General features: G+C 40.0%; 1 protein-coding gene across 1 annotated transcript in view; it reads right to left on the reverse strand.

Annotated features, from left to right (window-relative positions):
* Nucleotides 1-1,050: 1,050 nt before the first annotated feature.
* pde11a (phosphodiesterase 11a) overlaps nt 1,051-26,210 on the reverse strand; it is a 58,059-nt gene continuing 32,899 nt past the window's right edge. Inside the window, exons 11-20 of the mRNA XM_080902493.1 lie at nt 24,008-24,154; nt 23,769-23,876; nt 19,289-19,398; nt 17,693-17,783; nt 12,421-12,521; nt 12,146-12,223; nt 11,986-12,049; nt 11,617-11,691; nt 10,675-10,758; nt 1,051-3,852 (exon numbers count right to left, since the gene is read on the reverse strand). Coding sequence (XP_080758619.1) covers nt 3,619-3,852; nt 10,675-10,758; nt 11,617-11,691; nt 11,986-12,049; nt 12,146-12,223; nt 12,421-12,521; nt 17,693-17,783; nt 19,289-19,398; nt 23,769-23,876; nt 24,008-24,154 — 1,092 coding nt within the window. The 3' untranslated portion in view covers nt 1,051-3,618. The remainder of the gene's footprint in view (nt 3,853-10,674; nt 10,759-11,616; nt 11,692-11,985; nt 12,050-12,145; nt 12,224-12,420; nt 12,522-17,692; nt 17,784-19,288; nt 19,399-23,768; nt 23,877-24,007; nt 24,155-26,210) is intronic.

Genomic DNA, 26,210 nt, shown 5'->3' on the forward strand with positions numbered 1-26,210 from the left:
ACCTCCTTCCATCAGTGAGAACTCTGAAGATGAAACGAGGCTGGGTCTTCCAACATGACAATGATCCAAAACACACCGCCCGGGCAACAAAGGAGTGGCTCCGTAAGAAGCATTTGAAAGTCCTGGAGTGGCCTAGCCAGTCTCCAGACCTCAACCCCATAGAAAATCTGTGGCGGGAGTTGAAAGTCCGTGTTGCTCGGCGACAGCCCCAAAACATCACTGCTCTCGAGAAGATCTGCATGGAGGAATGGGCCAAAATACCAGCTACTGTGTGTGCAAACCTGGTAAAGACCTATAGTAAACGTTTGACCTCTGTTATTGCCAACAAAGGTTATGTTACAAAGTATTGAGTTGTATTTTTGTTATTGACCAAATACTTATTTTCCACCCTGATTTACGAATAAATTCTTTACAAATCCTACCATGTGGATTCATGGATTTTTTTTTTTCACATTCTGTCTCTCACAGTTGAAGTGTACCTCTGGTGCAAATTACTGACCTCTGTCATCATTTTAAGTGGGGGAACTTGCACAATCGGTGGCTGACTAAATACTTTTTTGCCCCACTGTAAGTGGTTTTTGGTTTTGCAAACAAAAAAAACATACAGTCAGGTATAAAAACTGGACTGAAAATGTGTGAAAAAGCAGCCAGTCTCCAAAGAAAAGCTTTGAAAGACCTTCAAAAAATCTGGAAAACTACTGCTCAAGACTACTTTAAGAAGTTACAGGAAATTCTGACTCCTTGGAAGCAAGATATAAAGAAATGAGACATGGCTTTGGCACAGAACTGTAAAAATGCACCATTAAAATTAAAGGTCAGTTAAAATCTCGTTGAATTATTGATTATTAAAAAGGCTATCTAACAATGAAATATAGTTTGTGAGCCTTGTATGTAGTAACAGGTAATAATTTACATAGAAGCAGCGTTTTGCTGTTTGTTTGTTTTTAAATAAATGCATAAAATAAAATGCATACTTGACAGCAGCGCAGCTTCAAAATGGATCACCACAATCAGAGTCAGAGCAAACCAGAGCACGTGTAGCAGCAGTTTTTATTTAAACTCTCAACAGAAACATCGCTCATTTGCCTTTCCATGCCTTAGTTTTCTTTCAGTTTAGCCTGCCGTGAATAAATCCAGAGTCCAAACTGGGAGAAAGTAGAAACACAAAAAGCACGTTACACTGCGGGAAAAAATGAGTAGAAGTTGGCCCTGCACGGAGACCTAATTGGAAAATAGAACAGTGATATTCATACGTAAATCACATAACATGATGCAATAGAATTTAAGTCATGCATTTCCCATGAGATAAAATGTTTACTGATGAAAGTACGAGGTATTTCTTGGCTCACTTATTTGCTACATCCTTAGCAAGTGGTTGAATTTAATACTGCATAAAGACATGCGATTTCTTTAAAAAGAACAAAACAAACAAACAAAGAAAAAACAAACAATCTGGCTGACTTCAGTTTAGCTCTTCAACTAAAATACAGAGCACACAGATCCATGCCACACAATGTGCACAGTCACGTTGTAAAACTCCAATTAACAAAAGCTACAACACAATTCATAAGGCAAACCCCCACCCCAAAATAACACTTATTATAATTGTTTGATAATTTAAATAATGTCCAATTTAAAGCCTAATTTAGAAATGGCGTCATCACATAGTTTGTCCATAGGGTGGCTCCAACTCCAAAGCTCTCAGGACTGTGCAGGAGCACAAGAGTATACATCTCAGCTGGGTATAGACTGTATATAAAAGATAGATGGGGAAGCCAATGTGGAAGTTCTTTAAATAACCAGCAGGGGGCAGCACTGACTGTCAAAAGAGCTGCAGTTGTATATATATTTACAGGAAAAATGCCCTGGGCTCCCTTGCTCTTTAAGCTCAGCATATACTTCCCTGATTATTTTAGTATTTTAATTAAAATTATCATTAGAATTTGAAAGTAAGTGAGTCACATGTTGTTAGCCGATGACTGTGTGGTGTCTCTCAGTTTCAAAGTCAGATCTTCTTCTTCTTCATTTCACTAAAACAATACGTTTAAGACTTAAGTCGCACATTAGTTTACTAACTGAAGGGTGGCTTAACGAAGGCTCTGTCCATCCTTTATATAGAGTCTAACCGTGGAGTCAAGTGGGGTCGTGATAGTAAGTTTTTTGCTATTTTATGAAATATTTAGTGATGTTAAAAATGAATATATAACTGACATTTAACTAACATATTATGTTTCAATATCTTCAAAGAATATCACCCAATATATAGGTACTGAAAGTTTTTACTTTCTCATTTAAGTCCCAACAATATATTAATGACTGGGCTCTAATTGAAACAAAAGTTTGTGACTACAAGTGATATGTCATTGTCTCAGGAATTTTTTTAAATAAAATGCAGTATACAGCTGGTAGCATTTGTGAAGTTTAGAAAAGGCCAGAAATTAGATTGAAACGTTTTACATTTTAGGAAATACCCTTAACTGCTAGACAATAAACAATGAGAAACAGCAATGCTATCTGCTTCCACGTGTTTGCAGTCTCTATGCTATCTAAGCTCTGATCACCTGCCTGTTCAACAGATAACCACAAGAGTGGTAAGGATCTTCCTTTCAAACTGATTGGCTATAAGCAAAAAAGGGCAGCTCTTCAAATGTCCAACAATGGCTTTTGATATTAAAGAATATTTTATTTTTAGGTAACAGCTGCGAGTGTTAAATTAGTAGATGTTAAGATTTTTCCTGCAGAAGTTAATATAATATCAGAACAGCTTCATCAAGGCACGTTTGTGTGTGTGTGCGCGTATGTAAGTTTGTATGTGATAAGTCAGGCCCTGCATTTATAAAACTAGGCAAATATATATTTAAGTTTATGGGGGTCAAGATGTTAATTGCAGTCACTGGTTTTTACAAATTATGGCAAAAAAAAATACAGCGTGGTTTGACACACTATCTAAGAACCTCAGCACGGAGGCCATGCATGTTTCATTAGGATCCTAAAACAAGGCACAGGAAAAGAGGGAGTGGGAATTCAATTTGCATTGCAAGCACTGTCACAGGTCCTTATTGTTCCTGCACCCCGTTGGCCTTCAGAAAGTCTACAGCCACATTACAATCCTTACTCTTTTCAATAACTCGGTAGCCTATTTACAGATTTACAAATAATAATAATAATAATCTGTTACCCTGGACAAAAAGAATGACCAACAAGAGGGTGCCAAAAGCAAAACAAACCACAGCAGAGACAAATATTCCTCCCCTATATTCTCCACGACTGTGCTGAAAATCTGTACACTGCCGTGGAATTGTTGGTGTTAGCTCACTGGCTGACATGTTGACACAGTGGTTTGAGTTTCCTTTCTGACGTGGCGTCATCGGCTGATTTGTAGTTGCTCTGACAAGCTTGCCAAACACAGTTCTGTCACCCTTCAGCACAGGGAATCTGAAGGCAGCAGAAAAACCTCTATGATAGCGCCACACTCAAGTCTGAAGCTCATCCCTAGTAGCAAAAAGCGAACAGGAGCAGAGCCCATGAATCTCTGCATGCACTGCACTTCCTCCTTTGCAAACTGCATTTTGGAGGAAATAAGCCTAGGAAATCAGCTCAGAAGCTCGGCAGCAGAAGCTAACTAGCTGCTTTAGATGGTGATCCGTCAGCACTGCCACTGCAGCAGAGTGTGCTGCCAGTTTTGGCCACAGTGCAGCCACTGGCTTCTGTGCTGTCACCACTGCAGGGGCTCGCGGGTGCAGAAACACTCTGGCCACGTTGTCTCTTCCTGTTCAGTTCCTCCCATTTGGCCCTGTTAGCTTTGATCATGTCAACCATCGGCTGAAGTTTGGGATTCAACTTGACCAGAGTCTAGAAAGAGAAAGAGGGGGGGAAAGGAATTAACACTTACAGTTGGCTACATGTGCTTACAACGGCAAGATACTGCTTAAAAACAAATGTTTTGAAATGCTACTTTTGCAGGGTTAAAGGGTTGACAGAAATAAATAAAGGATAAAACACCACAAGCAAAAAAAAAAAAACCCAAAACACCCAAAAAGTTTTCGTAGTATACAGCCGGGACTGAGGAAAACTTCTTATTTTGCTTCCGCTTGTCTGGATTCAGGTCACAGGGGTAGCAGTCTAAGCTAAGAGAAACCCAAACATCTCTCTCCCCAGCCTCCTCCAGGCTATCCAGAGGGATGCATTCCCAAGGCATTCCCAAGCCAGCTGAGAGATATAATCTGTCCAGCATGTCTTCCTCATGGTCAGCAGCCTTCTGCCAACAGGACTCAGAGTCCCTCCCAAATGACTGACCTCCTCACCTTATCTCTAAGGGAGAGCCCAGTCACTCTTAGAAGAAAACTCATAGGGGGTATTTTTATTTGTTTGTCTGTCTGTCTGTTTTTTTGAAGAGGAATGGATCTTATGGACGAAACAAGAAACACTGCATGCTGAAGTGATGATGCATTATTCCTTAAAGCAGTGCTTCCCAAACCTTTTCCAGCCACGTACCCCTTGAGACATGTCACCCTCAGCCGCATACCCCCTACTACGAACGACTCTTAATTAGTGTCTATAAATACATTGCAATATCGCATGCATAAAGATAAATACTGCACAGTCGATTATTTCTCACCACCAAATGAATTTATCAATATTTTTTAGTAATGACAGAGTTTTAATAACAAACTTTACTACTTAATACTAGCAGTGTATCAAAGGATTTATTAGAATTCACTTTTTTGTCGAGAGCATAAAGGCCATGAACTTTCATTAAACAGAACTTTATTTAATGTGATGGATGTGCTTGAGCAGAGGCACACAGCTCTTCAATGTTTGGCTCAATTTGGGAAAGGCTGAGTCTTAAATCGTTTTCCACACAAAGTCTTGCTCTGTATTTTGTTTTCATGTTTGTTAAAGCAGAAAATCCCTTTTCGCATAAGTATGTGGTGGCGAAAGGCATCAGAGTCTTGACAGCGCGCTTAGCCAGCGCGGGCTGTTCAGTGCGCAGCCCTATCCAGAAATCCGCCAGGTTCTTTTGAGCGTGTTCAACTTTTAGAGATCCATCTGTGGCGATTTCAATTAGGCTCTCCTGGTCAGACGGTGATAACGAAGTAGGCACGGCGGTGAACGGGTGACGTATCCAATCATTTGAGCCGTCCGTCTCTGGGAAGTATCGGCGTAACTGCACCGCCAGCTCCTCAAGGTGCACGTTACATTCGCGCTTTACACTTTTAGATAGTGTGAGATCATTAGAGCACAGAAAATCATGCAGCACAGGAAAGACTTCAGTGTTGTTTGTATCCAAGCAGTTCTTCCAAAGGTTTAACTTCTTTATCATGGCCTCAACTTTATCTTGAACATTGAATATAGTTGCAGAAACGCCTTGTAATCCGAGATTGAGCTCGTTCAGACGAGAAAATATATCACACAGATAAGCCAGGCAGGTAAGGTACTCTTCATCATGCAAATGTTCAGACAGCTCAAAGGGATGGTTACTGAAGAAAACTTTAAGTTCATCCCTCAACTCAAAGAAACGGGTCAGCACTTTCCCTCTAGATAGCCAGCGAACCTCTGTGTGGAGTAATAATGTCTCATGCTCGCTGCCCATCTCATTGCACAACGCAGCAAATAAGCGGGAGTTCAGCGGCCTGGCTTTCACAAAGTTAACCATTTTTACACTCGTGTCCAAAACATGTTTCAAACGGACAGGTATTCCCTTTGCAGCAAGAGCCTCTCGGTGGATGCTGCAGTGTACCCAGGAGGCATCTGGCGCGACTGCTTGCACACGCGAAACCACACCTCCGTGTCTCCCAGTCATGGCCCGTGCGCCATCAGTACAGATGCCAACACATCTGTCCCACACGAGTCCATGTGTGTTCATGAATGTGTCCAGCTTTTGAAAAATATCTGCGGCAGTTGTCCTTTGTTCCAGCGGTTTACAGAACAGCATGTCCTCCTTGATGGTTCCTTCATGAATGTAGCGCACATATACGAGAAGATGCGCCAGGCCAGCCACATCCGTGGACTCATCTAGCTGTATTGCATAACATTCACTGTGGCGTATGCGCAGAAGTAGCTGCTGTAAAACATTTTCTGACATTGCATTGATGCGCCGTAAGACAGTATTGTTTGATGATGGAATGGACTGTATCGTCTTTTTTGCCTTTTCCCCCAACATTGTCCCTACCATATCTAAAGCAGCAGGGAGAATGAGGTCCTCCACAATAGTGTGGGGTTTGTTGTTTTTAGCCACTCTGTAACTGACCATGTAAGATGCTTGTAGTCTGTTTTTATTCATAAGATCTGGCACCTGAATGCAGGTTTTACTTGTTGAAAGTGATTTTAGCTGTCGCTCAAAATATTCCCTTGGTTTATTTTTCAAATGGGGATGATTTGTCTCTAAATGTCTGCGCAAAAGTGAAGGTTTCATTGAGTTCTGAGACAATACTTTTGCACAAATAACACACTGTGGCCGGGGAAATCCACCAATATTTATACACGTAAACCCCAGCGAAATATAATTGTCATCATATTTGCGCTTCTTTGATGAGGTTGTGTTACAGTCCGTGCTGTCATGCTTTCTCCCACTTTGACGCTCCGCATCAGACACTTCATCACTTTCCACATGGCTGGCTCCAGCTATGCTAGCCACTTGGCTAGTAACCACAGATACATCCCTGCTAGCACTGCTAGCATCCAAATCTGACGAACACATTGTTGTTGAACAATCACCTGTGCGGTCACTGGAAAATGCATCTTCAGATATGAGCTTATTGGTTGTTGTGGCCGGTGTCTCTGTGGTAGGGCCTTTTTTTCTTGTTAACCACTTGTCCATTTTCGCGCTGCACTGAATGCTTGGAGGCAACTTCAACTGTTAGGTGTCAGTCATTTGGGCAAATCACGCCCATGTATTTTGTCAGAGCTATTTTTTTGCTGAACACCAGAGGGTGGTATATAGTCATGTATTTGACAGGCAAAAAAAACTGCATTAGCGCAAATTTCGGCTTTTAAAACTTTTGATCCCCACTCCAACCCCAACCCACGCGTACCCCCTACAGCCACTTGCGTACCCCCGAGGGTACGCGTACGGTAGTTTGGGAACTACTGCCTTAAAGCATGGCTCTGCTTTTTTGTTTATTTTCCTCTTAATAGGACTGTAATTTCTGCAATATAGACTGGCAACTTGTCTAGCGTGTACCCTGCCTCATGTCCCATGACAGCTGGGACAGTCTCCACCCTCTAGCCATCCGCTCTTCATTTCCCCCTCATGAGGAATGAATGGCTGGATGGAGCATAATTTATTAAATCAACTACTCCCAAAGTCAAGCGTACTGCAGGCCACTTAAAAACCAGAAAATCCCACGCCCCCCCCACTCTAAGCAAAATGCATAAGTGATGTATTTCCTTAAAGAGTTTTCCTTAAAACACATAAACAACACAAGCTATTGGCTATAATATGCTAATGTTACACAGTCACTGGGACGCAAACTTCAATACAATAGCAATAATAATGAGTAATCTCACAAAATAACCGCTCCTATTCCCAGTTTCAATTAAGTTATTATATAAATAAATACGTTTATATAAATATTTAACTGTACATACGTGTGAGGAATGTCAAACTGAATTACTCCAGTACACATGCAGTACCTTCACAGCTCACCAGGGGCCCCTCAGCCCAATGTACTGAATGAATTGTCACCCTTTGCATTACAAAAAAACAAGTTCACATTAGGTCAAACCTTTACGTCAAACTACCGTAACTCTTGACCCGTCAATCAAAAAAGTTCTAATGGTTCCTGAAAGCAGCAACTCTATGCTTGTGATATTAGGGTCATTACAGTATAATCCCAGGCAGAGCACCACATTCAAAACTCAATAAGACAATTTAAAAAAACAGTGAAAACAACCCAAATGTCCAATAAAGTGTCTGTTTTCTGTCGAGCTCCGTCACTTACTCACTCACTCTCTCTTCCCAAGCAATTACTGTACTAACCGTAGCAACGCGCAGAGTCGCTGCTTTGAGGAAGCGTTGGAATTCTTAAAATAAGCAAATGGTTTTGGAGTTACAGATGTTTAAAAAATGCTGCAAAACACCCGTCTGATGTCAGCAACAGGTCAGGCTTCAGAGGGTTAAAACCCGAGGCTTAACCTTTTTTTAAATACAGTCTGTGTTTTAGCAAAAACTTTTTTGGTACTTTTTTTCCTTTTTTAATAATCCAAACAAATATGAATTTACACAACAGAAGGCAAAAAAGCAAAATCGCATACATTGATGTATTGTTGCCAATATTTTTTGATACAGAATAACATTTTTTATTTAAGAGTAATGCTTTACAGCAGTTGCAGTACTTTGTTTTTGCACAACAGTGGGAACATTTTTTTTTTATCCAGATAGTTGAAATAGTATATACTTATTTATTTTTTAGGCTCAGACTGGGGCTAGAGAAGCTGCACATTATTCATCCACTGCATTACATGGGCAAACAAATGAAACAATACAGGGGGAGTAGCCGACTACAATAACAGCGACACACAGCCGGTTCATAGCTGCAGCCCATTAAATGGCTGGTTTCTAAAGATTAGAAGCACATGTATGACTGAGATTAGTTGCCTTTGTCATTTTTCTGCACTGAGCTGCTTGTGGCAATGTGGTCAAAGCTGTCACCCACTGTTTAATAAATTACCTGCAAGACAGAACTCTATTTTTCTAACATTGCCTACTGGATATCCAGGGCAGTCAGCCAGTGTAATTAGTTATTATTTCAATAATCTCTTTTTGATGCTGAACTTTAACAATTGAATATATGTCCAACTTACAAGGCAAGTTTTTTTTTAACATTCATATGGGAGTCATACAACAGCAGTGTTCCTTATGTCTGTTTCCTATTGTCAAGACAGGAGCGGCATCCACTGTAGGTAGGTAGATATTAACGTTTCACGTGTACAAACATATATGAATGTAACTGATGTAACTGGTAAATCAACTGGTTCTTTTAGTGCTTTTCTACTCTGAGCACTCAAAGCACTTATACACCATGGCTCATTCATTCATTGACACAGCACCTTTTTCTATGCTTAAGTGCTTTCCACCTATCATTCAGATAATGAATCTGAATGAATGTGAATGTGTATCACTCACAAACATTCACATGAAACAGAATTATCATATAAATGAGTTTTAATCCTTTTTCTCAAAGCAGTTGCATGCACCACATGCCTACATAACAGAGTTATTTTCACATTTTCTACAAAACCTGATGAGATTTGTCTCATCTGCAGGTTGAGAGAGGGGGCTTTTCTGGGGAAAAACATGTTCCCGCTTTCTACGCAGCAGAAAACCCTCTGTGGCATATCCTCACTGGTCTGCGCAGCTTCATTATTCCACTAAGGAAGACTCAGAAGAGAAGAGACTGTCATATGGTGGGGTAAGAAGAAGGGAAGGTTATATAATGGGGGGATTAATATTCCAGAAAATAGCGAGTCACCACCAGGAGAAGGAGATCAGCGAGATCACAAACGAGATCTCTTCCACCCACGGATAAAAACCCTGCTGCCTCTGAACTTCCTCTGTACTCCCCGTCGCAAGTTTAATTGGCAGCAGCGTGATCGTGAGCTCCATATCTGGATTCTCCAAACATCAGCTTTTTACACGAGCCAGTGTGAAGACAAACCCCCCACGCAGACGGCGCACAGCTTTGATGCTTTTTATCTACACTACCCTGGCAGTAACAATGGCGTAACCAGAGCCTGGCAAAGATTAGTCTGCTCGAACTTTTGACACTGATCCTGGGTTAATTTAGTAGATGCGAGGATGATCTATGGTTTGTTTTCTTCCCGTGACAACTAAGAGTAATATGTGCAATATGACAGTAAAAAGGAAGAGAGGTTGTGCTGTGTAGTCTCACAGTAGAAAAAGCAGAGGGAAAAGGCCCCGGTTCTATAAAACTGAATGATTTGTTTTATCCTCGACTCCTTTCACAACTCCTCTTCTGACTTTCATGAATTTAACTCCAGCACGTCTCATCTCTTAACAGACCTGATCTCACCAGTAAGTCAGCCTTTTTTCTTCCTCCCACACAGCCGCCGCTGCTGGCAGTGGGAGGGGCAGTGAGGCTCTGTTGATGTCATTCAGAAACACATGCACACGCGCATCACTGTACTAGCAAGGACACAGTATTAGCTTGATCCTAATATTTGCTCATGAGGGATCTAGAAATGAAATGAGATTTTCTTTCTTGCTTGCTTGCTTTTATTGAAATTTTTTGGTATTTAAAGAACCGAACGCATCAGTCCTTGCTAATTTCATTTGTGTGCGGCGAACAACGAAGAACACTGTCTTACTGAGACGTTTCAACCCGACTTACATCACAGCTTCATTCACGCACTCGACTACCTCTGAGCTTTCTCACACCCAGGAAGTGCACACTCACACTGCTATTCTCAAAAGAGCAGGATGCAACCTTGAAGTTGTTCCACAGCTTTCAATAAAAGAAAAAAAAAGTGTTTCTTTTTCAGTGAGAAATCTGTTGCTGCATAGAAAGTTGAATAGCTGTTGGTGACAGTTTCATTGCTGGCGTCAGTGGAGGACAATAACGGGCGAAGGACGGTGACTACTGATGTCAGAGGCGGATGTGTGACAAGCGGCACACAATGAAGGCCAGAGAGCGGCGGATCTTCAAGCGTTACCTCGTACAGCGGAGAGCAGATTCCATCAATCCATTCTAGCTGAAGCCCTGGCAACTCATCCTTCCTGTTTCGGTCAAAAATGGCCTGAAAGACAAAAGACAGAATTTATTTACATCTATATCAGTGCTCACACTAGACAAACAACGGTTACAAGTTAGCATCATGGTCCCTAAAGTGCTGCCGTTCTTGCTTTTGTAAAAGAAAATTCTCATTCAGCTCTCAAGACAGCTTTATAACTTTATTTTCCATTCCGCCTCATTCTCCTGCAGCCGGAATTTAAGAGCCTCCACCGAGGCTGTGCTTCAGAGATAGTTACTGGGATATGACTTAGAAGTTAATATTTAATTTCCAACACCCACACACAGAGCGGTAAAGGTTTGACACAAGCAGCAGACCTGAGGCTACTGAATTAGTTATTTCAGAGAGGAGGCAATGTGGCCTGGCTCGATTACTCAACAGCCATTAATTGTACGTGGAAAGCTGTATGTTTTCCCCTTTTAAGGACTTCCAACATAATTCAAGCTCAAAAACCCCTCAGTCAAACAGACAGTGCTCTTTTGCTAATTAAAAAAAAGGAAACATATTTTCTTGTAAAGTCCCGATACACCAAAATAGCGTTAATGAATAAAAAGGTCACATTTTGCTCTAAATGCAACCGGGGGCAGTTCTTTTCTTTTTCTTCTCTCCTTTTTCTGTTTTTAAGAATTACTGCAAGTCTGTCCACAGTTTTCTTTTTGGCACAGCAGCAAGGCAGTGGAGCAGTCAAGCTGACCATATGCTTTTCTCACACTATGGGACGCAAGCTCTCGTGTTTCCTAAACAGCCACTATGTGCAGCAACTGCAGCGAAAATCTATCTTCAGCATCATCAGCTCTTAGAGGTCAGCAGAGGGGAGAGAAAGTGCAAAAAAGCACAAAACCAGAGCTGGCTCGGTTTACTCACAGAGGGCGTGAGTTTCAGCTCCAGTCTTTCTCTGTCGCCCTGCTCAAAGAATTCGCTCGTCACCAGCTCAGCCACCTGAAGAGAGACAATTCAATAAGGTGCTAATTCAGTCAACTAAGTGATTAATCGCCAATTACGCCTCAAGTTATTATGTCTGTCAAAGAAAAGCAGCAGATTACCACAATTTATATGCAGCGGCTAGTTAAACTTTTTTGCTTCAAAATGCTTTAAATGATGATTTGATTATGAATGCAGCGTATCTTTCTGCTGCTCAGCCATTTCAGCTCCACGTGAATGGATTTGAAATACATCCACACAAATGTCGCCTGTGTTACATATGAGCATGAGAGTTCACACTGTTTTTGTCACCTTTCGTGATATTTCCCAGGGCTTAGTGACAGCACCGAGATCACATGCTGTCATCATCATGGATCTGCGAAGACATATTTATTTTAAGAAGCATTAATAATCCCAAAAAATGTAACATAAAACCAAATTCAATCAGGAAGACAAAGACATACACGATTACCTGCACATGTCTCTATGTGCCTTCACATTCCAATTGTATTCTCCATTGCTGACCAGCTCAAAGAACATGTTTCTATTCCTGAATGAAAACAAGAAATCCTCATATGTACATGTAAATTACATAAATTCCACAAGGGGGCGATGTTACCTAAAAGAAACCCATAGTAAGCTGTGAACAGCTAGAGGCTCTGTAGCTGTCAGTGTGCTACACTGTCAGGGCTCTGTGGACATCTCACTAACAGTTTAATAAGCAGTGGTTTTTTTAGCGGTACATACTCAAAGTAAAGTGTGAGGTCTGTGGCCAGAATTGACTGTTTCAGCAGCTGCATGAGGTCGCTGTACTCTGTGGACGAGAGGTTGGAGAAGATATTGTGACCCTGTGGAGAGACACACAGAGACACCATAAAGAAAACATAAGCCACGTTTCTAAAAGCATACAAGTAGCCTGAAATGAATGATTACTGTCCCTGGACATTTTGGATAAGTACCATTCCTATGACCTGCTGTATAATTTTTAAGAGAAGCACAAACCTGTCGTCAGATATACAAACTAAAGCAGCTGACGTGATAGCAGTGTGGGATATCTTTACAAATGTATTACCCAATCCGTCCACTTAAATGTTTTTACCGCAATAACTATTAACATTTGATATTTAGTCCCAAAATTTCAACTTCAACTCATCTAGGCTTGCTCACATTTGGCCTTTAATAAAAGTTTGGGCTAAATTTTGTTACAATCTACGTGTTAAAATAAGCATTTGTCAACTAGAAAGGTGGCACAGAGATCAAGGAAACTACTGTCAGTGTTGAATTGGAAGCGTTTTTGTTTTGTTTTTTACAGTCAAAGTTCTAGTTGGTTCCCAGCCTTTTTTTTTTTAAATTTAAAGATTCTTTTAAAAAGAAGAATTCCAGTAATAATGTATACTAATACTACTACTAATAATAATACTTTTACTAATTAGAGCAGGGCGATATGACCAAAAATATTTATCACGATATACATTTGAAAATTTGCGATAACGATATAACTGACGATATAATTGACACTAGACAAATGCTTTACAACTCCACAACTTTATTAGTGCAAAAAACCCCATCAATGCATTTTGACTTAAACAAGCAGCTGCTTTTTATGTGCATTAAAGTTATATAAAAATTTAACAGTGCAAATGTAAATTCCCTGCTGACAGTTTAACCAAAAGGCATTTCCAGTGGAAATTCCTCAGCATAACCATGTATAATATCCACAAAACTTAAAAAGAGGTTATACACACACAATACGGCAATGTTATGTTGAAGCACAGTAGGTATCACTCCGCGAGGCTCCTGCCTACGATAGCCGTAATGCTGCGACAGTCCATCAAGCGGTGCAGCTTCGTAGCTTAGCAAAGTCGTACTAAAACATTTAACAGATTTTCGAGCGCCATGTACCACATAAAATCGTTTCGAGGTCAGTAAACACAACCAGAATTAATACATAAGGCACACGGGATTATAAGGGGCACTGTCGATTTTCAGAAAAATCAAAGGATTGATTTTAAGTGTGCTGTATTTTCCAAACAACACGGTAATAACGATGGCCCGCTAGGATGCTCTACCAAAAATAGTGCTTTGTTGTGTATCTGACCGATGAAAGCCAAACCAGTTCCACACCACTGAAGTTGCAGCATTTTTACAAACCAATTCTGGTTCATCCGTTTCATTCAACGATCCGCTTTCACTCTTCTCATTCTGTGTCACCGCCATGTGCATATGTAAACAAAGGCACTGCGCACGCACGTTTTACCCATATTCTATCACGATATTTCATTTTCCTATCGTTGTCCAAAGTTACACCGGTATTACCGTGAACGGTATGATATAGCCCAGCCCTATTACTAATAGGTACTAATTCATATGTGGGGAAGCATATACAGAGCATTTTGTGACCAGAGAGAGCTGATAAACTGAAACAAAAACCTTCAGTTCAATTTTACTTATATAGCTCCAGATATTATAGAGCATAGGTGTCAAACTTTGGCCCGCAGCCTAATTACATTTGGCCCGCGAAGCCATACCAAATTACTATTAGAGCTGGCCTACTGGTATTATACAGCTAATATATATATTGTTTAGTATTAAGCTTTGCTTGTTCCATATTCAGTTTTTCAGCAAAACGTGTTTGAGTCCATAAGAAAAGATTCATTCTTATATCTGGAGGAATAAATATATTTCAATAAATATTAACGTTAGCCCGCAACTTTGTTCCAGTTTTGAATTTTGGCCCACTGTGTATTTGAGTTTGACACCCCTGTTATAGAGAGATATCAAGTGTATCTCTCTATAACAGGGGTCAGCCCCATCAGCCCTTTGTGTCAGCACCACAAAGGGCTGATGGGAGAATTTTAAAAATCAGGGGGTGTTTGAAGGGAGTGTGCTTACTACACCTGGTATTCACCCCTGTTAGAACCATTAACACGCCTAAATATCTAACCAAATTGTCAGTTCATATGGAAATTAAAGCCATATAAAACTACACCACCATAAAACGTTTCTGTGTTATAGAGAGAAGAGAATGAGGGAATGTGCAGTCCTATGAAGTCTTCACAAATTTGACGTGTGAAAGAGTCATAAAAAGATCTTATTTGGACAATTAAGCCATAACAGTAGAACACATAGTTAGAATATAAGCGATCACATTATATCCACTCTCCTCTAACGGATGGTTTGCAATTAGCAGAGGTTTTTAAATGCTGATCGTCACCGTTTTCCCTTTCGCAACCTGAGCACTGAACTCTAAAAACTGTGCCAACATGTTTGTAATTCCTTTCATCAGCTCATGGGTTCCTATGAAATATTGAACTGCATAACATCAGTAACACAAAGGACATCTCTCATTCTGTCACAACTGGAGCAGATGAAGGAAGGAGGCGACTGAAATAGAATGACTAGCGGGATCTGAGAGATACAAAGGAAGCGAGTGACGTTTAAAAGTTTACAATTTTATTAATGGTTTGCGCGGGCTGGCGGATTGAATTTGAGCTCCAGCTTCGACTTGAATTAGCCCCGCTGTTCATTTATATGCTAATGAACTAAGGATAACAGTAGTTCAACCCCAGTATCAACACACACCATTATGATATTCCAAGCAAACATTTGTCAGCTTACTGTGTTGTCAGCACCACGATAATGAAGCCTGTGGAAACTACCGCTAAGCTTCGCCTCAGCTGCTCCCTCAAAACGCCTTCAATTACAACTTCACGGAATCCAGTCACCTGGTAAAATGTCTCTCTCAACCAATTACCACCGAATCAATCATCTCGGTAATTACATTGATTTGAGAGTAGCGTGAGCTATTTGTTTATTCGTTCACATGTAGCAGACAATCCACACCACTTGTCTGCCTCCAAGCACTGTGAGTACAAACTACCCCCCTCTCCCCAAACACACACACACACACACACACACACACACACACACACACACACACACTGTTTTCTTTTATGAAAAATTTAGCATTTATTCATTTGGGATGCCAGAGAGTTGAAGAGCCACATTAGGTGCACAGGAGTTTGACAGCAGGGAAACACGTGACTTCTGCGCAGTCATGGTAAAACGTAGATACTAGTCGTGTTACTTTAAGAGCATCCATCCTAAAGTCTGTGCTGGTTGGCTGACACCCTTACAGAGCCATACAAATTTTAGGCAAGCTTTCTTCTCGTCTCTATCCGGTCATTGAGTCTGACGTCACTAGCCGTGTCTGGGCCTAAACTCCGCTGCAGGTCCATATATCAAACGATCACTATGGCATTACTGAGAGTTGAAAAACTGTCTAAAGTCTTTCATCTTTAATAAAATGATCAGCGTTCTGCTCTACCAGGTGTAACAATTGAGTTTAACATCCAGGCATCCATGAAAACGGAATTTATGACATTTAACCGAGTTAATAGTTAGCAGGAAGTTAGCTCGCTAGCTTCTATCTAAATACAATATAGCATGTCCTGACTGCGGGGTTTTGTAAACAAATTAAAATGTACAGCTCTGTTATCACTTCCAACATAAATGAAGACAGAAAACTAAACAGCAGTGACGTTTGTAGGGTTACTGAAGTTTGGCTAGCTGGTATATAATGATGTGCTACGTGACCGCTAGCGACACAGCTATGTTAGCATAATATAAACAAGCTAACTTTTTTTTCACTCGATAAAAGTTAACTTGAGTGTTCTCGGTGGTCAGGAACAAATGTAATCGCATGGCAGGATGCTGCAAAAGGACCAAACTTCAGCCAGGAGAACAACTGAGGTGGTTCTTTTCTGCATTTCCCAGCACCACTGTCTTTTACAGATGGCTATAGATGCTCACTGTTGGACCTCTGCACTGACTTCCTCCTTATGTGCAGAAAATCTGGATTTGGATTCATCACTCCATAAAATCTATTACCACTGATTTTTCAGTCTAGTTCTTGTGTAATTTGTTATACATCAGTCTTTTCTCCCTCTTTCCCATTTAAGAAGAATCACTTCTTGACAAAAACCCTTCCACTGAGACCATTTCTGAGGCTCCAGTGAACAGTAGATGGATCATCTGACGGGCCAGTTTCCTCAAATATATTAGGGACACACCATACTGAGATACCACACCATACTGAGATTGGACAACATTTAAGCTGATAGCACTTCTAAAATACTATTTATTAATACCATTTTATCTGTGGCAGTTTTTCATAGATTTGAGTAAACAAAGGATTTATTTTTACGTCAGATACTAGTAACAAAGTGCTTAAACGATTTAAAATTGCTTCTCTGCTAATCTGTCCATTATTGGTCAACACAACACTGGTTCATCCCTTGTGTGAGATGACTTTTTAATGCTTAATCATTCATAGATCAGTGTTAAGTGGCTTCAAAACAAAAAACATTCCTCTAAAAATATTCAGGTACAAGAACTGAACTGAAAATGAGTGGAAAAAGCAGCCAATGACCAAAGAAAAACATGTCTGGAGAGCTACTGCTCAAGACCACTTTAAAAAAAATAAATGTCTCTATTTGGAAGTAAAATATAAAGAAATGAGGGGTGGCACAAGAATTTTACACAGTAGTGTATTTACCAAAAAAAAAGGTAATATCAGTCCTTTAAGGTCATAACTTTAACCTTCTATCACTCACTGTTCAACCTTCAGGATTAATAGGCATTGACATCTACTTCATCAGGGAAACCATGAGTGTTACTAAAATTATTGCATTTAATTTTTGGACCTGGTGGTTCCAGGTTCCTGGTACTGTGCATGCTGCTGGCAGCTGGCATCAGTAATGAAATTAGTTTGACCATGTAAAATATCAGGGCAGTGAAAAAGATCTGCAGTGCAGATATTAACAGACTTTCAATATAATGAAAAGTAGCACAAATGTGAACATGCAATGCACTGAAATACAAGAGTGCTGCAAAAAATGTCTTTGTGAAGAGATTCTGAATGTTGGGTCTTTCTGAATGCTTTCTGTTTTGTCTGAGGTAGGCATTAGCAAACCGTTTATGGTAACTGCATTGCAGCAGATATAAGAACATAGCCCACCTCGCTCTGCAGGATCATGACAGCATGGTTGAAGTGGTGGTGCTCCAGTGTAGCAGAGGTCCCATAAAGCAGAGCGAGAGCTGAGCCCGTCCTGCCAAACACACACACACGCGCACGCATATTGGGATCAAAAACGAGGGATAACATAATCAGGATTCAACACATGCAGAGAAACTGATTGAGTTTGGTATGATTTCCTCACCAACCTGTCACCACGTGTTGCAGTACAGAAAACAGCTTGAGAGTCATATCCTAAACTACAGCAAAGACGGAGAGGTTTCACACTGAATAAGATCGTCGTTTAATTTAGCTTCTAAAAAGAATACTCAAGAGAAGTGACACAGCCACAAACGACGCATGCGAGCTGGATTTAAAATGCAAAAATATCCCACATTTTAGTGCCGTCTTTAAATGTTATTTATTACCCATGGTAAAAATCAGCATTTCTTATAATGAGGGTTTTACAAATGTGAATTAGTCTGGATTAATAGGTTGAGGTGTACATGCAATTGCAGCAGATCTGTTGGCTGCTCATCCATGATGTGTGTCCTGTTCCACCACATCCCAAAAGTGTTGTTGGATTGAGATCTGGTGACTCTAAGGGCCATTTAAGCACAATGAACTCACTGCTCTGTTCAAGAAACCAGTTTGAGATGATGTGACGAGAAGATGGGTACAGTGTGGTCATAAGGGGATGAGCATGGTTAACAACAATGCTCAGGTAGGCTGCAGACTTTAAACAATGCCAAAGTCAGTCCAAAAAATATAATTAAGGAAGCAGTACACCACCAGGAGTTTGAACTGCTGCAAGGCAGGTTGAATCCACATCGTCGTGTTGTCTGGCCAGCCTCCTCATCAACAAGACATTTTAACCCAACTGCTCACTTAAGAGTTTCTCTTTTTCAGATCATTATATCACTTTTCTTTCCCATTCTGATGCTCACTTTGACCTTGAGCAGATTTCCTTGTCTACATTGTCTAAATGTACTGGGTTGCTGCCAAGTGATGACATTTGCATTATCAAGCAGCTGAACAGGTGTTGGGCTGCTAAAACCAACACTACTGTGCCCAGCTTGAAAACACTGGGTGCATTCTGAAAGTCAAAATACAATAAAGGAACCCTTAAACTGTTGAGCAGCTGAAATCCTACATGAAACAAGAATAGCGAAAGAAATCTAACTTTCGAAGCAATCTCCTCAGCTGCTGTACATTTACCGTGTTATTGAAATAAAAACTGCAACAGCGCTGTGATAAATGCCCATTCTTTATATAAACATGTTGCCAGAACAACATTTCTCATATCATTTTCTGATATATTTTCGATCATGTTCCAACATTTTTGAAAATCAGCTTGCACTATAACAATCTTGATGGAAGCAGAAAATATTTATATTCAGTAATTTATTAGCTTTTTTTAATGCACCCAGAGTCAGCAATGTTTACAGTTTCTTCGTTAAGGAGACTCTTATATAAGCCTTAAACAACTTCCGACTTGACTCTTGCTGATCTGAGCTGCACTACTGCAGACTGCTGCAGATGGGAACAGCAGTGTGTAGATTGCAGTATGTTCGTATGTGTGTGTGTGTGTTTCCTTACTTTGCTTGAAAAGCGTTGTTGGTGCCCCTGTGGTCCAAGTCATGGCACACACATCCGACAATAAGGGCTAAGATCTCCACGTCTGTCAGAGTCTCCTGGAAACCTGCTGTCTGATTGGCACAGAGAACAGGAGGCAAATAAGAAATCACACACACACACAGAGACACACACACACACATTCCATGTGCTCCAGAGCTGCATCTATTACTCTATAATTTTATGAAGCTGTAAGCAGTACATTGAATAAAATGAAAAAAAACCCCACTAAAACAGCAGCATCATCCAAAACTATATCCCTCTAAAAATGAGGGGACTGCAGTAACACAGCCAAACAGTGAGATTTATGGCTTGGATGAATGGATTCTGGAGGCCATGTGCTGAGTGAGTCACTATAGGTCATTGTCGGGATAGCGGCAAAGATAGCAAGGCCCTCAGCCTGTTCATTAAAGCACATGGGAGAAGAGCTGAGGGGTCCACAGGAGCTTACACACTGCTATTTCTTTCCCCTCTGCCAATAATCAATTCAGATGGGATGCCACACATTAATGCTGCACTTGATTAAGTGAACTACACTGTGGTGTTTTATACGAGTTTGTGTGCATGTCTGTATGCATGTGTAATTGTGTGAGAGTGTGCGTTACCCCAAGGACCTGATAAATTAAAAGGCCTGCTGGAAAAGCAGAAGTAATTCTCTTGGGGTCTCAATTCAAGCAAACACAGAACTGGCTGTTTGTACAGTTAATAATATAGTGAGTCATCATTTAAATCTCTGTGAGTTCAACGTAGATCAAACTGAAATGTAGTATTACATAAAATAATACGATTTTAACAATCTTAACATTGATCATAGGGTCATTCATCAGCTGCCTAGTTGCAAGCTGGCTAGTTATTTCCATTCATATTCATGCCAGTGTGCAGCAAAGCTATTGCAACCTTATCTTTTAATGTCTCTCATTTATATGCTACGTTAACTTGATTTTCTGTACATCCAGCAACATCCAGGTCCGTCATTTAAATATACTTACTATCCTATCATATGTCAATCACCGGTATCCTGCGCTCCTATTGGTAGTCCTTTGGATCGTTTTCCTCAAAGTTTAAAAAAGTTTAACTCAGAATCCACCCCTTTCACATCGCCAGTGATTTTTCATCCATGGTTGGCTAAAGGCACTAAATGCCACTGACTTTCTATGGCCTCTGGTCGCCATGATTATGGTGGTGATAAAAAACTGTCCAACTTTGCTGCAGACATGTTCACAGCTTGGTCTGAAAAATCTTTAATTTCTTCACTAATGTAAACTGCAGAGAGGGATTTTTTTTTCACCAATTTTATTTGCATTAAAGTTTAAAGTTGTGAATTACAGGGTTTCTTTGCCAACACCAGCACCTGTAGCCTGCTTTGAGGCTTTTTAGTGTGCTTCTAGACCTAGAATTTATGGTGTTGGTACCTTTTGCAGCATTTCCAAGAAGATAATGGGGAAAATAAAGTAGCTTGCTATATGGTTAACTCTATTCACTGATTGTGCAAGACATTTGTGCACCAGATTTGGGAAGTGAAGTTCATTGAAAATGACAGCGACTTCACGTGACATCAGATGAAATAACCACTGGTTCAATTCAATCCTTTTATTGTGCCTACTGGGAAGCTCGGTTTACAGACAAACTGTCAAAACTTATCCACCAAAAAGAAGGATAAGAAAAATGGTACAAAAAAAAAACAACAAAAAAAACTCAATTTGGTCCAACGAAGTGGACGCAATCAGACTTAAACTTTAAGCTGTGGGACTGAATCATGTGACAACAAAGAAAGGGTACAAAAGGGTGGTAGCAGGTTACCTAGGCAACCAGAGCAACTCAAATGTCCACTAGCAGTCAACCATCAGCACCAAAGTGACAAGTGGCAAAATCGCTTTCCCCTTTAGCACTAATCAGCAAAACAAACCAAACTGGCATTAGCTGATAAGTTAGCACTCACAGTCTTGTCTTGAGATAAGTCAATTTTGACACCAAGAAAACAGGATAGTACAATTTTTTCAGCTTCCCACGTAGAGTCTATGCTATACTATGCTAACACCACAGAAACCAAAGAATTCTCACACTCCTCCAACATGATTTTGCTTGGTACTAGCTAGCTACACACTGTGGCACTACCTGAGCAGTGACTGTCCTCTCTTTTTTGCATATTGGTGGTTGTCAAAATCATTAAGGTACAATATCACTACCTACCACTTTGGAGTGTCAGCCATTATCATATCTGTGCTGGTTTTTGCTGGTGTTAATAATATTAAATGTAGTAAAAAGCAGCGTGGTTTTTGCTGCAGCGCTTTTTGAAATTCTTCATTCTGTATTTTTTCGTGGCCCAAATAAAATTCCATCACGGATACAAACTTTGGTACGTTGCGTAGGGGAGACCGGGGATAGTTGTAACGTGGGTCAGTTGTAACACTTCCAATTTCTCCAATCAGGGCTAAGTTTCAAATGATGTGACTCATCCTGTGCATGCCCAACTCAGTTCTGCTATCACATGTGAAAAATCAGCACATTTCGTCAAACACAGACAATTTAACATGAAAAAAAGTAATTTGTATGCCAAAAAGTAAGTTTTTCTACTTTATTTCAATTTGTAATAGCATTATCTGCTTTTCAGTTAAACTCATCAAACTTAAATTATGTTATTTGTATGTCTATGGGGATATATTCTGTGTGGGTCTTTAGTGCTAATGTTTTAGCCGTTGGCTGTAATGTTAGCTAGTTCATGGCTATAGGAGTCTGGGTCAGTTGTAACAGCAACAGTCTGGGTCATTTGTAACAATAATGCAGATGTTACAACTTACCACACTATTACTTTAACTTATATTAAACAAGTTGGGGCAACGACATCAGCAGAGAGAGGTTCACTGGTCGCATTTGTATATGCGGTTAATGCCATTGGCAACACAATTCCTCCACTGTTTGTGTTCCCACACATACATTATGCAGACCACTGTGTCAGAGATGGACCAGCAGGAAGTACTGGTAGTGAAATAAATCAGGATGGGTGCAAGAAACAGATTTCCTCATCTTTCTGAGGCACTTTGCAAACCACACCAAGGTAAGCCATGATAAAAAGTAATGGAATTGCGATGCTGGTGAACAACTACATTTTTTCAGCTCCATTGTTATGTTCAAAATTGGTGCAAGAGTTGTAGGTTATAATGCCCACTGAGCCAATGAGGCCAAACTCAAGGAAGACCAACCAAAATGAATGAAATATTCAGTTGCAGAAATTTCCATAATTTGTCTTTTTTGGGGGGTTGGAATATGTTCAAAAGCTAGATTTCTGCATTCTGTCACACACACACACACACAGCTACATAAATGGCTCTAAGTGCATTCATGTGTTGAATAAACAAAGATTACATGTTAATATTTTGTTAGTACCCTTATTTCATTGTGTTACATTTCACCCCAGGATATGTTACAACTAACCCAGACTATGGGGTTAATTGTAACATTTCACTCTTCGTGTTTGAGGCCATACCATGCAATGGGTAATTGTGCTGCAGAGAAAATAGCTGCACTATTTAATAGCAGAGACATGTAAATACTTTGCATTACATTTTGAATCCACTACCTTAAAAGAGCTCCAATTTACAGACAGAAATGTGAAAAATGTTACTACTATCCCCGGTCTCCCCTACAGGTGATGTATGTTGAACATCATAGGTGAAAAAAAACGCAAATGTAGAATGTAACATCATATTTGCAGGTGGATTGTCAAATAAAGACTATTTATAGGAAATTTTTAAAAAATGACATCTGTAAAAATGGGGTTTTTTGTCTTCTAAATTTATTGTCATGGTCAGCTGTGCTACTGACAGTGAAGGATTAGAGGAGGACCCAAATGCAGATGTGCAGAGGCAGACTGCATTAACTGAAAGTGAGCTGTTTAATGACTGTTTATATTCAAACAAAAAACCAAAACATAAGGTCCAGAAGAGGAAATTCTAAATTATAAAACTACAGGAACATAAAAGCTTGAATAAGCAGTAAGACAAGAGGAACAAACACTCAAACTAAGGACAAAAGGAGACAGCGATTATATGTACACAGAAGTGCAATCGGGGAAGTGGAGACAGCTGGAGAGAGTGAGAAAGCTGAAGTCAATCATAGAGAAGAAGACGAGGAAAGTAAAGCTAAAAGCAAAGTGGAACGAACAACTAACTCTAAGATAGCGAAAACATATGGATATGCAACATAGGATGCATACAAACATATATGTAGATATACACTACGATCATTATAGCAAACAAATTATTTAATTAAGTTTTCCAGTTATCAATAGCAGTTTATATGGCAACAGCCCTCATATCGTCACTGCTGGTCAGATCAACTTTCTCAAAGCTTTTCTATTCTTATCTCTAACTGTATGTTGAAATGCAATGCCTTGATCTAACTGTGTTTAGAACAGAAAGTGATCAAAAATGAGCATGACCATTACCGTCAGCATGGCAAACATGCACTGGCAAACGTTGAATGCGTGTCTCCAGTTGTGATAGAGAACCATTCTGTAGTTTTTTCTGACAGTCAGCAGCCATCTGCACAGCGTCTGCAGGGTAAGACAGGTGGTGAGATGAGCACATGGGTCAGCGGTCCTCGTGCAGTTCCAAAACTGTTCGGGGCAATCTCAATCAAGTATTAAAGCAAAGGAATTAAGACAGGGAAACTCAGTGTCCTCACCTCATAGTCAATCTTAAATTTCTGCACCATTCCCAGTTCCATAAACATTCTCAAAGCTGCCGTTATCATGGCGTCAACATCCAGAGAGAAATCATCAAAGGAGAGGTTGTCGATGCCCAGCTCGCAGACTAGGGGGATGTTAGCAGCCTGTTTCGCCATGGCAGGAGGAAACATACAGGAGAAGAACAAGAGCAGAAATGAAGATGAAGAGGTCAGAGGATGTTGTGCGATTTTCAGATGTTATACGGAAATATAAAAACATGCTAATTAAGACCCGAAGCTTCATTTGGAGGAGTTTAAGATTAATGAGGGGGATCTACTGGAGAATTTCATTGTTGTTTACTTTCAGAGCTCACTGACAATTGTGGCAACAATAATCAGCAGCAGCTTTTTTTCTGTGGTATTCAAACAAAAATATAGGATTCCAATTAAGCATTTTCATATTGAAGCACATCTTCTATCTTTAATCGGTTCTAATGAGCACAACGTCTATCTGATCAGGAGATGCTCTTCCTGACTTGAGTCAGCATTTATAATTGAAGGATTTTGAGCTTTGCAGTCAAATATATCTTAGCAGAGTTAAAGTTTCTGTAAAGCTGTGTTTCTCTTTCCTCTCTATCTGTCTTCTCTAACAACCACCATTGTTTCCTGCGCAAACATTTGCCTTTCTGGCCAGCAGGTATTCTTTAGATCTTAATTCATAGCCCCGGGGTTATGAAATGTCAGCCAGATTTGTTTGCCACTGCCTTTTTTACACCAGTGGAATCCCAGGCAAGCGTGCTCAACAAGGCTACTTATGTAGTGCAGAAAGTGGAGGGAAAGGCAGAAGCAGAGAGCAGTGCTGCATGAGGGGGCTGAAAGATCACACAGGCACACTAGAGAGCAGGGATCCTACTATGCAATAATGGCCACAGGGGAAAATCCTAAACATGAAAGTGCAGGAAAATAGGTCATATCTATTTTTCAGAAATGTCCTGCCAATTAAAAATGTAGTCATTTTCCATATTTTCATCTTTATCAATAATGCATTGTGAATGAATGCTTATTGATTGAAGTAATCCATTCCAAATGCTACAATTAGTTTAAATTCGCAGGGTACTTCTCAGCTCCTATTTATGCTTGTGCGCTGCTGCAGTTCTTTTGAAGCTGAAGTCTGCCAATAATTTCTCTCTTTTGCCATAGATTTTTTTTCCCTTCTCATTAAAGTTAATAAGAAATTGTTATTTAATTAGAAAAATATATATCTTAGTTAAAGCACCTACGAGGAAACCAAATACATTGTGAGTATCTTAACTTTCTGTGAAAAAACTTTCATTTTATGTATCAGTAAAAGTTTATCTTAGATCAAACTTTTGTGAAATCGGGTTGCAGCAGAATCCTAATACACCTTTAATGTTGGTGTTTTATTTCATATGTCTTAATTAATTATTGATTCTTATTATTGTCTTATTATTATTATTAATTAAGGACAGCATTTAGAAGAACAAAACATTAGATCATGGTAATTATCTGCACCAATACAGACATCAAGAAGCCTCCCTTAAGACCTTTTCTCTTGTCTTACTTCTTGTCTTTGCTTTTGTGATTGTTTGCTTCGGCCTCAATAGTTTCCTCCAATGTCCACTAAACAGTGACTCCAAAAGTTAACCAATCTCTACAAACTCCAAATTTAAAATGACCCACTTTGGTCTTTTTTGGATAATCGGATGCCAATATGATCGATCGTTTGTGGATGCTAGCCGTCAGGTTCGTGATGTACAAAGTTTATATACCTATATACACTCACCTGCACATAATTACATTAAAAACAAATAAGCAGCAACATAACAATAACAACAACCACAGGACAAGAGGGGAGAAACTGTAAATAGGAGATTAGTGGGCAGGAAAGGCCAGAGTAAAGGTGGTTTGTGAGCTTAGATTTAAAAGCAGAGATGCAGGACTTTTTTATGTGAAACTGATTCTAGAACTGTGGAGCAGTGACTACAAAGGCTCTGTCACCCTCTTTTGTTTGAGACATGACCTTGGGTCATATGACAGATCTTTGCCAATGGACCTGAGAGACCTGGGAGCTGATAGAAAACGAATGAGATTGGTGATATAAACTGGGATCTACCCATTAAAAGCCTTAAAAACAACCAGCAAAATCTTAAACTGGATTCTAAAATTGACAGAAAGCTTATGCAGCAAGGCCAGGACTGGA

The sequence above is a fragment of the Rhamphochromis sp. 'chilingali' genome (assembly GCF_963969265.1).
Source record: "Rhamphochromis sp. 'chilingali' genome assembly, chromosome: 14".
In the NCBI taxonomy this organism is placed as follows: domain Eukaryota; kingdom Metazoa; phylum Chordata; class Actinopteri; order Cichliformes; family Cichlidae; genus Rhamphochromis; species Rhamphochromis sp. 'chilingali'.